This window comes from Myotis davidii, unplaced genomic scaffold (genome assembly GCF_000327345.1).
Source record: "Myotis davidii unplaced genomic scaffold, ASM32734v1 scaffold425, whole genome shotgun sequence".
NCBI classification, from domain to species: Eukaryota; Metazoa; Chordata; class Mammalia; order Chiroptera; family Vespertilionidae; genus Myotis; species Myotis davidii.
Window position 1 is genome coordinate 262775 of NW_006296413.1, and position 13342 is coordinate 276116.

The 13342-nt window shown below is 37.3% G+C and overlaps 1 protein-coding gene across 7 annotated transcripts in view; it reads right to left on the bottom strand.

Moving 5' to 3' along the window:
- HIPK3 (homeodomain interacting protein kinase 3) overlaps positions 1-13342 on the bottom strand; it is a 64669-nt gene that overhangs the window by 30780 nt on the left and 20547 nt on the right. For 5 of the 7 annotated variants that reach the window (XM_006771459.2, XM_015568989.1, XM_015568988.1 and 2 more), the window contains exon 2: positions 11149-12244. In XM_006771459.2, the coding sequence (XP_006771522.1) occupies positions 11149-12242 (1094 nt within the window). In that variant the 5' untranslated portion in view covers positions 12243-12244. Of the gene's footprint in view, positions 1-11148; positions 12247-13342 lie in introns of those variants that run through there. The other 2 variants (XM_006771456.1, XM_006771458.1) reach the window with 2 other exon arrangements.

A 13342-nucleotide genomic window follows, 5' to 3' on the forward strand; every position in this document is an offset into this window, starting at 1 on the left:
ATACCACAGGAGTGGCACTATCTTACACTTAATTTTTTAAAAGTGTAAATTAGAAAGCATATTACTACTATTAACTTTTTCAAGGAATATCAATACTTCTCAGAACAAATTGTTATATGCTGGTACAATCAAATAAGGAAAGACTTTGTATTATCAGAAAAGTGAATTCAAAACCCAGTTCTGGCAGTTACTTATAAAACTCTAGGCCTTAAGGCATGTTATTCATTCATTTGCAAATGAGGAATACACATGTGGTTCCAGATTATTGTAGCAATAAAAACAAGTAAAGCCCTGCTCGATTTGGCTCAGTGGGTGGAGCATCGGCTTGCAAACTGAAGGGGTCAGGGTTCGATTCCAGTCAAGGGCACATGCCTGGGTTGCGGGCTTGATCCCCAGTGGGGGGCGGGGGGGGCGGGGGTAGGAGGCAGCTGATTAATGATTCTCTCTCATCCTTGATGTTTCTGTCTCCCTGTCCCTTCCTCTCTGAAATCAATAAAAATATATTTTTTAAAAAAAGTAAAAAGAGCCTGGCACATAATTAATCTCCATTTCAACCAAAAAGAATCTGAAATTGAGTGCTTGAGTGGTTACCCCAAAGTTGCAGGGCCGATAAACAAAATGGTGCCAAAACAAAAACTTGGATTTAGGCTACAGTCCTGTTACTATTTATGCACGTGTCTTATCTAATAAGAACGTACGGTCCTTAAGATCAGGAGCTGCCTCCCAGTTGGTTTTAGACTTCATACAGCCCATGGCAGAGTATTTTACAAACCAGTCACTCCTTAAAGATGTGCTCAATGAACACAAAACATGCAATTAGACACAATGCTCCCCAAAATGCATTCCATTTTAATATACATTTAATATGAAATTCTCAGATATCTGATAACCTACAAAACAGGCAACTTCTGGACCTAGACAATTGGAATTTAAGAGATTATGAACATATGAAACACCCACACATACATATTCTCTCAACCTAACCCTAAGTAATTTTCTACCAGAACCATTAATCCCAACAAATAACCATTCTAAAGAATTGCCAGGAATCTCATTTAGAAGCTTTCAAATATATTGGATTATATTCTGCCTAATAAAAGATAAATGGAAGGTTACTTAGTAGCTAGTGTCACACTAATATCCCCAGCAAGAACTATAAAAGCTAAATCTCTCTCTCTCTCTCTCTCTCTCTCTCTCTCTCTCTCTCAACCTAACCCTAAGTAATTTTCTACCAGAACCAATAATCCCAACAAATAACCATTCTAAAGAATTGCCAGGAATCTCATTTAGAAGCTTTCAAATATATTGGATTATATTCTGCCTAATAAAAGATAAATGGAAGGTTACTTAGTAGCTAGTGTCACACTAATATCCCCAACAAGAACTATAAAAGCTAAATCAATCTCTCTCTCTCTCTCTCTCTCTCTCTCTCTCACACACACACACACGGAGCTGTGTGTATGGCCTATAGGTCGTAATGATGAAGTCAACGCAGGTTCATCAGTTATAACTAACTTACCACTGTGGTAGGGGATGTCAATAATGGGGAAGGTTGCATGAGTGTGGAAGGAGAAGGGATATATATGGAACTCTGGGTTTTGCTCAATTTTGCTGTGAACCTCAACAGCTCTAAGAAATAAAGTTGATTAAAAAAAAAAAAAGCTGTGTCAAGTCAGAGATCAGACGACAGCTAGGACTTAAGGGAACAAAATCCCAGAGTAAAGAGAAAACTTATTAAAGTGAGCCTTACATTTCCTCGAGGTAGTCACCAGCAAACAGTGAGGCACAGAGGCTGAACAAAAAGTGATGGCCTAGAGCCTGCAACTGTCCCACTGGGCTGGGAAAACAACACTGGAATTCAGAACCTGCCAAGGAAGAGGGGCCTTGGCAGACACTCCAGGCTTTTCCACTGAAACCACAAAGGCCTACACCCTAGGAACAAGGGCAGACTGAAATAGACCAGCCTCACTTGGAATAACATGATCCACACACTCCACCTGGCTTCCAGAATGAAAAACAATGATCTCTGGAGGAAGGTACTATCACCCAGAGTTCTTTGCACAGCAATGTCCAATGTTCAATGTTCAAGAAAGTAGATGAAATGCTAGGAAATTTCACTATAAAACTGGAATCTACATTTTATTTTATTTATTTTGAAAGTATTGCATATGTCCTCTTTTATCCCATTAACCCCCCCTGCCCTCCCCCCAGGCCTTCACCACCCTATTATCTGTGTTCATGGGTTATGAATATATGCATATAAGGTCTTTGGTTGATTACCCCCCAACCACCGCCTTCCCTCTGAGATTCCCCACTCTGTTCCATGCTTCCATGTCTCTGGATCCACTCTGTTCATCAGTTTATTTTGTTACTTAGATTCCAAATATGAATGCGATCATGTGATACTTGTCTTTCTCTGACTTATATCACTTAGCATGATCCTCTCCAGGTCCCTCCATGCTGTCTCAAACGGTAAGAGATTCTTCTTTTTTACGGCTGCCTAGTATTGCATGGTATACATGTACCACCGCTTTTTTATCCACTCATCTACTGATGGGCGCTTGGGCTGTTTCCAGATCTTAGCTATTGTAAACTGTGCTGCTATGAACACAGGGGTGCATACATTCTTTCTGATTGGTACTTTGGGTTTCTTAGGATATATGGAATCTGCATTTTAAAACAACAAATTCTTGATTTCTAGATACCATTGCCCTACTAAGGCTCCTTGGAGAAATGGCTGGTTTTACGGTTGAGGCAGGGAAAGTATAAGGTGAGCCTAAAAATCTTCTTGTGCCAGAAAAATTACTCAGCAATAAAAACGAAAATAAAAATGATCTACTGAAACAAAATATTAATGTCATAAAACTACTATGTTGAAAGAAATAAAACTTAAACAGAATAGTACACGCTGTATCATTACATTTACATGAAATTCTGGAATAGGAAAAAATAATGTGGTTAAAAACTCAGATCAGTAATTACATAAGGAAGGGGCGAGAGGGACAGACTAGCACTGAATGGGAAGGGACATGAGGGAACTCTCTAGAGCAGGGGTCCTCAAACTTTTTAAACAGGGGGCCAGTTCACTGTCCCTCAGACCGTTGGAGGGCCAGACTATAGTTTTAACAAAAAACTATGAACAAATTCCTATGCACACTGCACATATCTTATTTTGAAGTAAAAAAACAAAACGGGATCAAATACAGTATTTGTATCTACATGTGGCCGCGGGCCGTAGTCTGAGGACCCCTGCCCTAGGGTGATGGTAATGTTGCATCTTTTTAAAAAATACATGTTTTTATTGACTTCAAAGAGAGGAAGAGCTAGAACCACGGGTGAGAAAAACATCCATCAGCTGCCTCCTGCACACCCCCTACTGGGGATAGAGCCTGCAACTTGGCATATGCCCTGACCAGGAATCCAACCAGCGACTTCCTATTGCATGGTATGACACTCACCAACCGAGCCACACTGGCCAGGTGATAATGTTATATCTTGATAGAACTTTGGGATACAGAGGTGTATGGCATTTGCCAAAACTCACTGAACTTGCATTTCACTGTATATAAAATATAATTCCAAAAAAAGAACAATAAATAAACACTGAACTACTTTGTGAAAGACATGCTTAAGTGTTTCATACCACAGTGTACTGATACCCACAAATTTACTCTGAATTACCTCATCAAATAAAGATGAAATGATAAATGGAGAGATATCTATGATAAAGCCAAAGTAGCAAAATGTTAATTGTAGAATCCAGGTAGTGAGTGCATGTTCACTGTACAATCCTTTAAAGTAAGTTGTAACTTTGAAAAGTTTCACAGCAAAATATTGAGGAGGGTGGTATTTAAAAATAGGCCAAGCGCATTTAACAGACACACAGACACAGACACACACACACACACACACACACACACACACACACACACGCACACACACCCTTAGACACGAAGTCCACTGATTAAACTGAACACAAAGAAAAAACTTAAATGCAGTCAGAGAAGAGAAAAAGAACATGTTAACATCAAAGAAGTCAATTTTCTGTTTTTAAAAAATATATATTTCTTCATTGATTTTAGAGAGGAAGGGAGGAGAGACAGAAACATCAATGATGAGAGAGAATCATTGATCAGCTGCCTCCTGCATGCCCCCTTGGCCAGAATCGAACCTGGGACCCTTCAGTCCGCAGGCTGACGCTCTATCCACTGAGCCAAACCGGCTAGGGCAAGAAGTCAATTTTCTATACATATAATGGAAGCTAGAATGCAGTAGAATAACATCTTTAAAATGTTGAAAAAAAAATAATGCCCAAAGTATACCTAGAGGACAACCTACTTAAAAAATAAGTTGTTGGACCCTATCTGGTTTGGCTCAGTGGGTGGAGCATTAGCCTTTGGACCAAAAGGTCCCGGGTTCAATTCCGGTCAAGGGCATGTACCTTTGTTGTAGGCTCCTCCCCAGCCCAGGCCCTGATCAGGGCTCTTGCAGGAGGCAACCAATCCATGTGTTTCTCTCACATCGATGTTTCTCTCTGTCTTTCCCTCTCTCTTCCACTCTCCCTAAAAATCAATGGAAAAATATCCTTAGATGAGGATTAACAACAACAAAAAAAGGTTGTCAGCTTTTTTTCTAGAAGTGCAAAGGACCAGAAGCAGTACTTTGAAGAACAAGTAGAAGGACCTATACTGTCAATTATGCTAATGACACTGTGATACTGGTGTTAAGAATAGACAAAATGAAGGGGGGATAAATGGTGATGGAAGGAGACTTGACTTGGGGTGGTAAACAAACAACGCAATATACAGAGATGTACTGAAAAATTATATACCTGAAACCTATATAATTTTATTAACCAATGTCATCCCAATAAATTCAATTAAAGAAATAGACAAAACAATGAATAACAGTGTCCAAATATGGACCCACACATATAAGGTCACCTCGTTTGATGAAGCTGTCACAACCATGGAGTAAAATAATAAATATATGGTGCTCAGTTAAGGGATATCCATATGAGAAAAAAAAGTGCCTTAATCCCTACCTCATACCGCATGCAAAAATCAATTTCAGATGGATGGCAGATCTAAATGTGAAAGGTAAAACACTAAGACAACAGAAAAACATCTTAGCAAAGAAAGTTTCATTAAAATGAAGCACTAACACAAGCTGAATGAGAGAGGTCCAGCCAGATGGGGACTTCAAAAAATAATCCATCAAATCTGGTGATTAACAAACATGACATCAGTGTCATTCAGGAGAAGAGCTTCAGAAAGATGAGGGGAAATCGCTGGAGGAAGACCATGGTAAAGTAGGGAAGCAGAACTGAGCTCAAAACATACTCTGCAATCTATTAGCTGTGTATCTCTGGGCAAGTTGCTTACCGTATCTCAAATTCCCTATTTGTAAATAAAGATAATGTCATTACTTATCATGGGTAAAGGGTAATTATGAAATATTTCTAGTACAGTGACTAGTACTAAGCAGTATAAGTGTTACTATTATATGAACTCTGTTCATTTTTACATTCTCATTTTTCACATAAGAAAAGCACCTACCAATATAACCTATGACAGAGAAGACAAGGGGTTGGGGGAGGTAGAAAAGGGTAAAGAGGGATAAATAGTGATGGAAGGAGACTTGACTTTGGGTGGTGAACACATAATACAATATATACAGATGATGTATTATAGAACTGTATATTTAAAACCTATATAATTTATTAGCAAGTCACCCCAATAAATTCAATTTAAAAATTTTAAATGTAGTGCAGAGTGATGAAAAAATTAAAACTTTATTTTATTTTTTGCCTATTTAAAGACAACAGTGTGAAGAAAAGTACCTTTTCACACACTACTAGTGAGATTATAAACTGGATTAGTACATTTTTGGAAGGAAACTTAGCAGCAGCCATCAGCGAAATGTATGTATCCTTTGACCTAACAATTGTCCTGGAAATGTGAAAATGTACCTAAATGCCCAAGGCATACAAGAAGGTTCCCTGTGGCATTATCAGAAAACCAAGGAAATGTACATCAGAGAGGACTGTTTAAATAAAATATAAAATACATTATTAAAAAATTATAAAACACAACCACAATATAAAGAGGAAATTATTCCTGCTTTACTTCCTAGCCTTCTCTATCATTAAATTTTTCTTACAGTGAACATTCTCTATTACAATTTTAAAAACATTAAATAAAACCATTTTTCATCTAGTACACTGGTTTTGGAGTATATTCAAAAATTTTTTTAATTCAGTGTTTTCTCTCAAAAGAAACATTTGTTATTTTAATGTCAAAGTTTAACACATATTAGATTCTCTCTCCTAAGTAATACAATCTCATCATACCAGCTGACGCCTAAATTATTCACTGGCCACTGAACTGGCACTCTTCCATGGCGGCAGGCACTCTGTGAATAACATCCAAGGTGCTGAATTCCATTCACAGGAAAATGCTAAAGATTCAGAAACAAACAGGCACTTACATTCTGAAGTGTATGAGGTAAGGACTGACATCTAATCCATGATGTCATTAAAGTACATTAAAGTACATTCATGAGAACATATGCACCTCAAAGACATAGCCATGTTGTTCAAGGAAAAACACTGATAACATCTAAAAGTCTAGGCTTTTACTCAATGTAAAAAAAAAATCACAAAAATGATTCTTTTAACCTATGAATAACTATTTAAGTTATAAGCAATTCTAGAATATAGTCCTTCAAACGTATTATAAAATTGCAAATCAGCCCAGTTTATATGGCATTACATATATTACATATTTCACATCTACAATCTACAGAATTAACAAAACTCACTTTTCTTTAATCCTCACCCATGGATATGTTTTTATTAATTTTAGAGAAAGGGGGAGAGAGAAACATTGATTGGTTGCCTCTCATATATGTCCCACTGGGGGTCAAACACACAACCTAGGAATGTGCCCTGACCAGAAATTAAACCCGCCACCTTTTTGTGCACAGGACAATGCTCAACCAACTGAGTCACCTAGCCAGGGCAACACACTCATTCATTCATTCACTTTTGTAATAGAACATTTATTGGGTAAAATACAGCTCCATAATATATGTGTTTACTAAAAAAAAAGTATTTATTTCTTTAAATTTAAGGTCACAAAAAGTAACATCACAAAAATATCCATTACCTATTATATCAAGTACTCCCCACCTTAAATACCTTAGGTACTCATGGGTATAAGCAGGATCAGCTTGTCTAGCTCAGTGGTTGAGCACCGACTTATGAACCAGGAGGTCAGGGTTCAATTTCCATTCAAGACACATGTCCCATTGTGGGCTCGATCCCCAGGAAGCAGCTGATCAATGATTCTCTTTCATCGTTGATGTTTCTCTTTCTCCCTCTCCCTTTCTCTCTGAAATCAATAAAAATTTATTTTAAAAATATGTTTAAAAATTTTGAGGGACGAAGAACCAAACTCTTAGTAGAAAAATGGGCAAAGGACATGAACAGGCAACACACACACACACTGAGAGAGAGAGAGAGAGAGAGAGAGAGAGAGAGAGAGAGAGAGAGACAAGTCTTGACAATGAAGACTAATCCATTTGAAATCAAGATGTAACTTTTTTGACAACAGAAGACAACTAATGAAAGGTTACCAAAATGGGTTGGGTAGGAATGCTGTGGAATGGATGGGGGCAAGGGGATGTCACACTTCTGAGATAACCTTTTGGTATAGTTCTTATTTTTAGATCCATGTTAATGTTTCACATAATCAAATAAATAAACGCATGGGGGACCCAGAATGAAGTACAAATAAATGAACTTAATTATATTTTAAATAAATAACATAATCATACTGAAGGTGGGTAAGAAGAGGCTTGGGGAAGAACTAACCTAAATAATTCTGATCAACACAACAGTATGACCACATACTCCAAGTCTAAGGCTAAGAGGCTAAAAGAACTATAAATAAATGTACTCTAGTTGGCAAATTAGCAGTGGTATAGGTTAGCAATTTCAAAACTACTTTAAATGTATTCTAGAATCGAGCAAATAAGTAACATATGTGGATAATGAGAGTCAAGTTTCCCAGTATCAGAAAAGGCATTATAAGGGAAAAAGTTAGTGTGCCTCAATGGTTGAGCATCAACCTATGGACCAGGAGGTCATGGTTCGATTCCCCAGTGAGATACATGCACAGGTTGCAGGCTCAATCCCCAGTAGAGGGCACGCAAGAGGCAGCCAATCAATGATTCCCTTTCCTTCCTCTCTGAAATCAACAAAAATATTTTTAAATAAATAAATAAAGGAAAAAGGAGCCCTGGACAGGTACCTTGGTTGATTAGAGCATGGTCCCCATAAACCAAGATTTCGGGTTCCTTCTCCAATCAGGGCACATACAAGAATCAACCAGTAGATGCATAAATAAGTGGAACAACAAATGGGTGTTTCTTTTTCTTTCTCTCTCTCTCCCCTTCTCTCTCTAAAAATCAATAAAAACATATCCTCCAATAAGGATTAAAAAAAAAAAAAGACTAGTCAATCATATTTCCCCTCTGGAGGCTCATTTAGGAGTGATCTCTCCCCAAAAGCCTTCTCTGAACCCTCAGATTGGGCTAAAGGCCCTCCTCTGGGTGGCCATAGTACTGTGCACACACCAATTCCCTAGCATTTTGAGACAAACTATTGTTTTCCATTAAGTGATAAAATCATGTTTTAATCACCACTGTACCCTTAGCACCTAGCACAGTGCCAGCAAACAAAAAGGGCTCAACAAAAATTGTGAGCGTGAGTTTGGACCTGTCTGCTTGTATAAGCCTCAGTTTTCTACTTATTAAATAGGAATTCCACCAATTGTCTTACACAACTCCCAGGATGAGACATGAGAAACAGAGCAGGAAATATACGTAAAATCACTTGGAAAAATGATGCAGGTTATGTATATAGTTATTTCTATTTATAAAGTAACTCTGTATAAAATATCAGTTATTACTTTGGCGGGGGAGGTCATTCTATGTACCTTTATTTTATTACAGAAACACTGTCTTTGAAACTTAAGGATCTGAAAAGGCATGAGGGGGTGAGAATGCCCTAAAAAAAAACTGATCAGCCTTTACATGCCTTTCTGTTAGCTATTACATGCAAAATAGAACACATTTTTTTACTTCAACAGTTGATGATAAATTACATAGTATTAGTACAGTAGCAAAGAATATAACAGCTTACTTTATAGCCCACTTTGTCTCTATATTCTGAAATGACTCAGAACCACAAGCTAAAATCTATATTTAAAAAAAAAAGAAAAAAGATATTCATGACCTGAATGTTGCCACCACACCTCATAAATACAGCACCTTCTGCTGCTAAAACCTTTTATGCATTCAACAGCCCTATGTGTTCTTGACAAAAACCACACTCAAGCAGCTGAATTTAGAACATGCTGACCTTGAGCAAATCAATGCCCTTAGCATGTACTTCTGGCTTCTATCACCACAAGAGCTAGACAGCCTCACCATCTATAGTAGTCAACAATTTCTGGCCACTGTCCCCTGTCTATTTTAAGATATCCCTACTACATTTCTGTGTTGCACAGTTCAAAGAAATAAAAGAACACATGAACCTGTGTTTAAACACAAATAATTTACCTTGGAACCTGGGGTATATGTGTTCCTACTGTGATTAGCTCAAAAAATATTTAATTTGGTAAGTTTCCACTTCCTCCTTTCATTTTTCAAATACAATATATTTTTAACAAAGAGTAAAAAAAAAAATCAAGAATAAGACACTTCCATTTATTGCCAAACCAGATTTATAAATAACCTCACTCATAAATTAAGCCAGATTTGGCAATGTTTTCAAATATAAACTACAAAAAATATTTTAAAAATAATAGTTATGTGCTTTTCATGCAAAATTATACTACATATTAAAATAGTACCTAAGGGATATACTACATTTTCACCAATCTAGCTTAATGTTTACTAACTCTTCAAATTCTTGTATTTAATTGACAGAAAGCCCATTTCAAACTTTTTGTGTGTTTTTTCCCATTGTTTTTAATCAATCAACATCAGGTAACATCAAACAAAATGCTAGCACTAGTTTTTGTTTATTACAAATAAAAACTTCACTTTTTTCTAACTCTAGACACAGAATCTATAAGTTAGCATCGCAATTGTATAGCTTCCGAAATTCAGGTGAACTATTTACTTGAAAAAATACATATAAACAAATTAGAAACTACTAATTATACTTAGCAATTATTCATAGCTTTTTTTTTTTCATTGCCAACAGAGCCTAACATTTGTGCAAAGGTCTAATGCTAGCAGAAACAAGTATCATAAGATATACAGCATTTTAGATTGCTTTGTAAAGGATTTCCTTTACTCTCTTGAAACATTTTATAAAAAGATAATGTCAAGTATAAAAATTAAATAAAGCTTTTTTTTTTCCTACTCTGATCCAAAAGATTTCAAATAAAGAAAAGGAATCTATGTTTCACATGGACTAAATCTGATATGCAGAATAATGCAGGACTTAAAGAAAATGAAGTCATTCACTAACAAACTAAATATACAGCCCAAGCAGATGGAGCCTGGGGTTTTATATAATACTAGAGGCCCAATGCACGAAATTCATCCAAGGGGCTTGGCCCTCACAGCCATGGCAGTTGCCTCGGCCCTCGCAGCCACGGCTTTGTCCGGAAGGATGTCCGGAAGGTCATTCAGCTGTCCAGTATAATTAGCATATTACGCTTTTATTATGATAGATGCTGACTACTGAAAGCTCTTAAGACAAAATCTACGGAGTATAATGGGGAGCAGGGGGAAACACCATTATTATTCTCATGCTGGTAAATAAGATTTTAAAATAACGTGTCCAGAACAAAATTAACTAAAAGCTAATCTTATATTTCATTAAATTGAAAATGGCAAGATTTCATTTTTTATGCTGCATTATATTCCACTGTGTGCACACTTGTGTGTGTGTGTGTGACATCTTCTTTACCCATTCATCTACCAATGGACACTCAAACCTAAACTGATCTTATGCTTTCTTTATTTATCCGAAGCAGTCTTTTTTTCATCACATATACACACAAAATTATTTCATTTAGCATAACTTCAACATTTATTTAATAACCAAAGAGTAAAATTGTCACTTACCTGTAGTACCGAGATTGTAGGTATGTTGAACAAACAGTCTTCGACACGTGACTGGCTGACCCAAAGTCTATTACTTTAACCCTGTAAGGCTGCCGAACAGGATCCACCAACATAATATTCTCTGGTTTGAGATCAGCATGAATTAAACCAAGACTTTTCAACTTTTTCAGTGCAGTGGCCACTTGTTGAAGAATGGGTCGAATTACTTTTAGTGGCAGGGGACTGAATTTATTTTGTTTCAGAAAGTCATACAAGTTTTGTTCCAGCATCTCAAAGACTAAACAAGTATGGTTACGGTGCTGAAAACATTCGTAAGCTCGTACAAAGTTATACTCATCAGCATTTTCGGTACTGAGTCTTGCTAAAATGCTCACTTCTATCTGCCCTTGACGTGCATAAGAAGGATGATTCTTCAAAATCTTGATTGCTACGATTTCATTTGTTCCTCTTTTCCAGCATTTGACGACCTGGCCAAAAGTGCCTCGACCAAGAAAATCGAGGACTTCATACGTGTTTTTCATGGAGCATAAGACTTCATGCTGTACTAACTGATAGTCACCTTCTCCAGTGGTGCAACTCTGCTTTGTTCCTGTGGTAGTTGTCACAACTGTCACTGGATTTCCCATGTTAGTTTGCAACATTGCAGGAAGTATGGACAATTCATCGACAATCTGCATTGCGCTGTGATTATCCAACTCCTCACTCTTGCGCTTCAATCCACATCGCTGAGGGCCTCCTAGGAAATGTAACCTAGGTCTCCACGCCCCAATCGGAGGTGCCTCCACTTGAGCTTGCTGCGCCTGAGCTGCTATTACCTTTGTAGCACCCGCAGTGTTTTTAAAAACCACAGCACTTGTCTGCAATGAAAAGTCGTGTCCTCGAGGTCTGTTAAATGCTATCTTTGTCTGAAAAACACTACCCTTTGTGAGAGGATGAGAATTTCCAATGTTTCTACCATTCACGTAGGTCCGTGGGTAGTTTCTTTCCTGGAATACACAACTGTTTGGCTCTACTTTGAGTTTCTTCACACTACAAAAGGCACTTGACTGAGTTTGATAAACATATGGTGGGTAGACCAAGACTTGTGAGGCCATACCTGCAAAAGAAAGAGAAAAAGGACTTATTAATTACAGAAAGTTTAATTTTAACCCTCATAAAGAAAACTTTTAAGGGTCAAATCCATAATTTATAAAAATAATTAAATTCCATCAAGATTTTTTTCTCTTGAAGATGATTGTTGGGGGTCCAACCCCAGTAGGTCCAGGGGTCCCCAAAGGTATGGACGGAGTCGGCGAAGAAGGAATGACACGGAGACAGCGTTCAGTTGATCAGCAGCCTAGCCAGGATCTCTAGCCAGGATCTCCAGCCAAGTTCTGTGGTACCTGCACCCATAAAAACAGATTCAGAAGCAGAGATGATGAAACTCACAGATAGGAATTTCTAAGCCCTGGCCAGGGTGGCTTTAAGAGCATCATCTCATATACCAAAAGGTTATGGGTTCAATTCCCAGTCAGGGCACATGCCAGGTTGCAGGCTCCATCCCCAGCAGGAGGCAGCCAATTGATGTCTCTCTCTCTCTCACATCAACATTTTTCTCACCTTCTCCTTTCCTCTCTCTCTCTCAAATCAATAAAAACATATTTTTTAAAAATCAACTAAAAGACATCGTTTTAAAGACACACGTATGAAAATGTGATCAGTACGGAAGATTTAAAAAGACCTACAAGAAGTAGTAAGTGAAAATAACAACAAAAAAGCAAAAGCCTTTAAAGACAGAAAAACATATTTTTTACCTAAAGAAAATCTCAAAAATATTACCTCATAATAAACAGGGACAAAAGACCAAAGCATTAAATTTGTAGCCAACACTTCGCAAAAACAAAACCACAACAAAAACTAGCAATACAACCAACAAAAAAAAGTCTCCTTGGTGAAAGTTATTTTAGGGAATATTTTCACTCAATTGGAAATAAGCAAATAGTTAGTTACATTATATCAAAGTAAACCTTTCAGATTCTGTTTATATAAAAACCTTCCATTCAGATTTCTTTTCTGTACACATCTATCAACTATGCTTCCAGGATATATTAAAAACAAGTAGACACAGGTGCAGTTCACTCTCAAAAGTGAACTTGTTACCACACTTTAAAGGGAGACAGAATGGAACAGGAAATGAAAAATACAGCTAAGAATA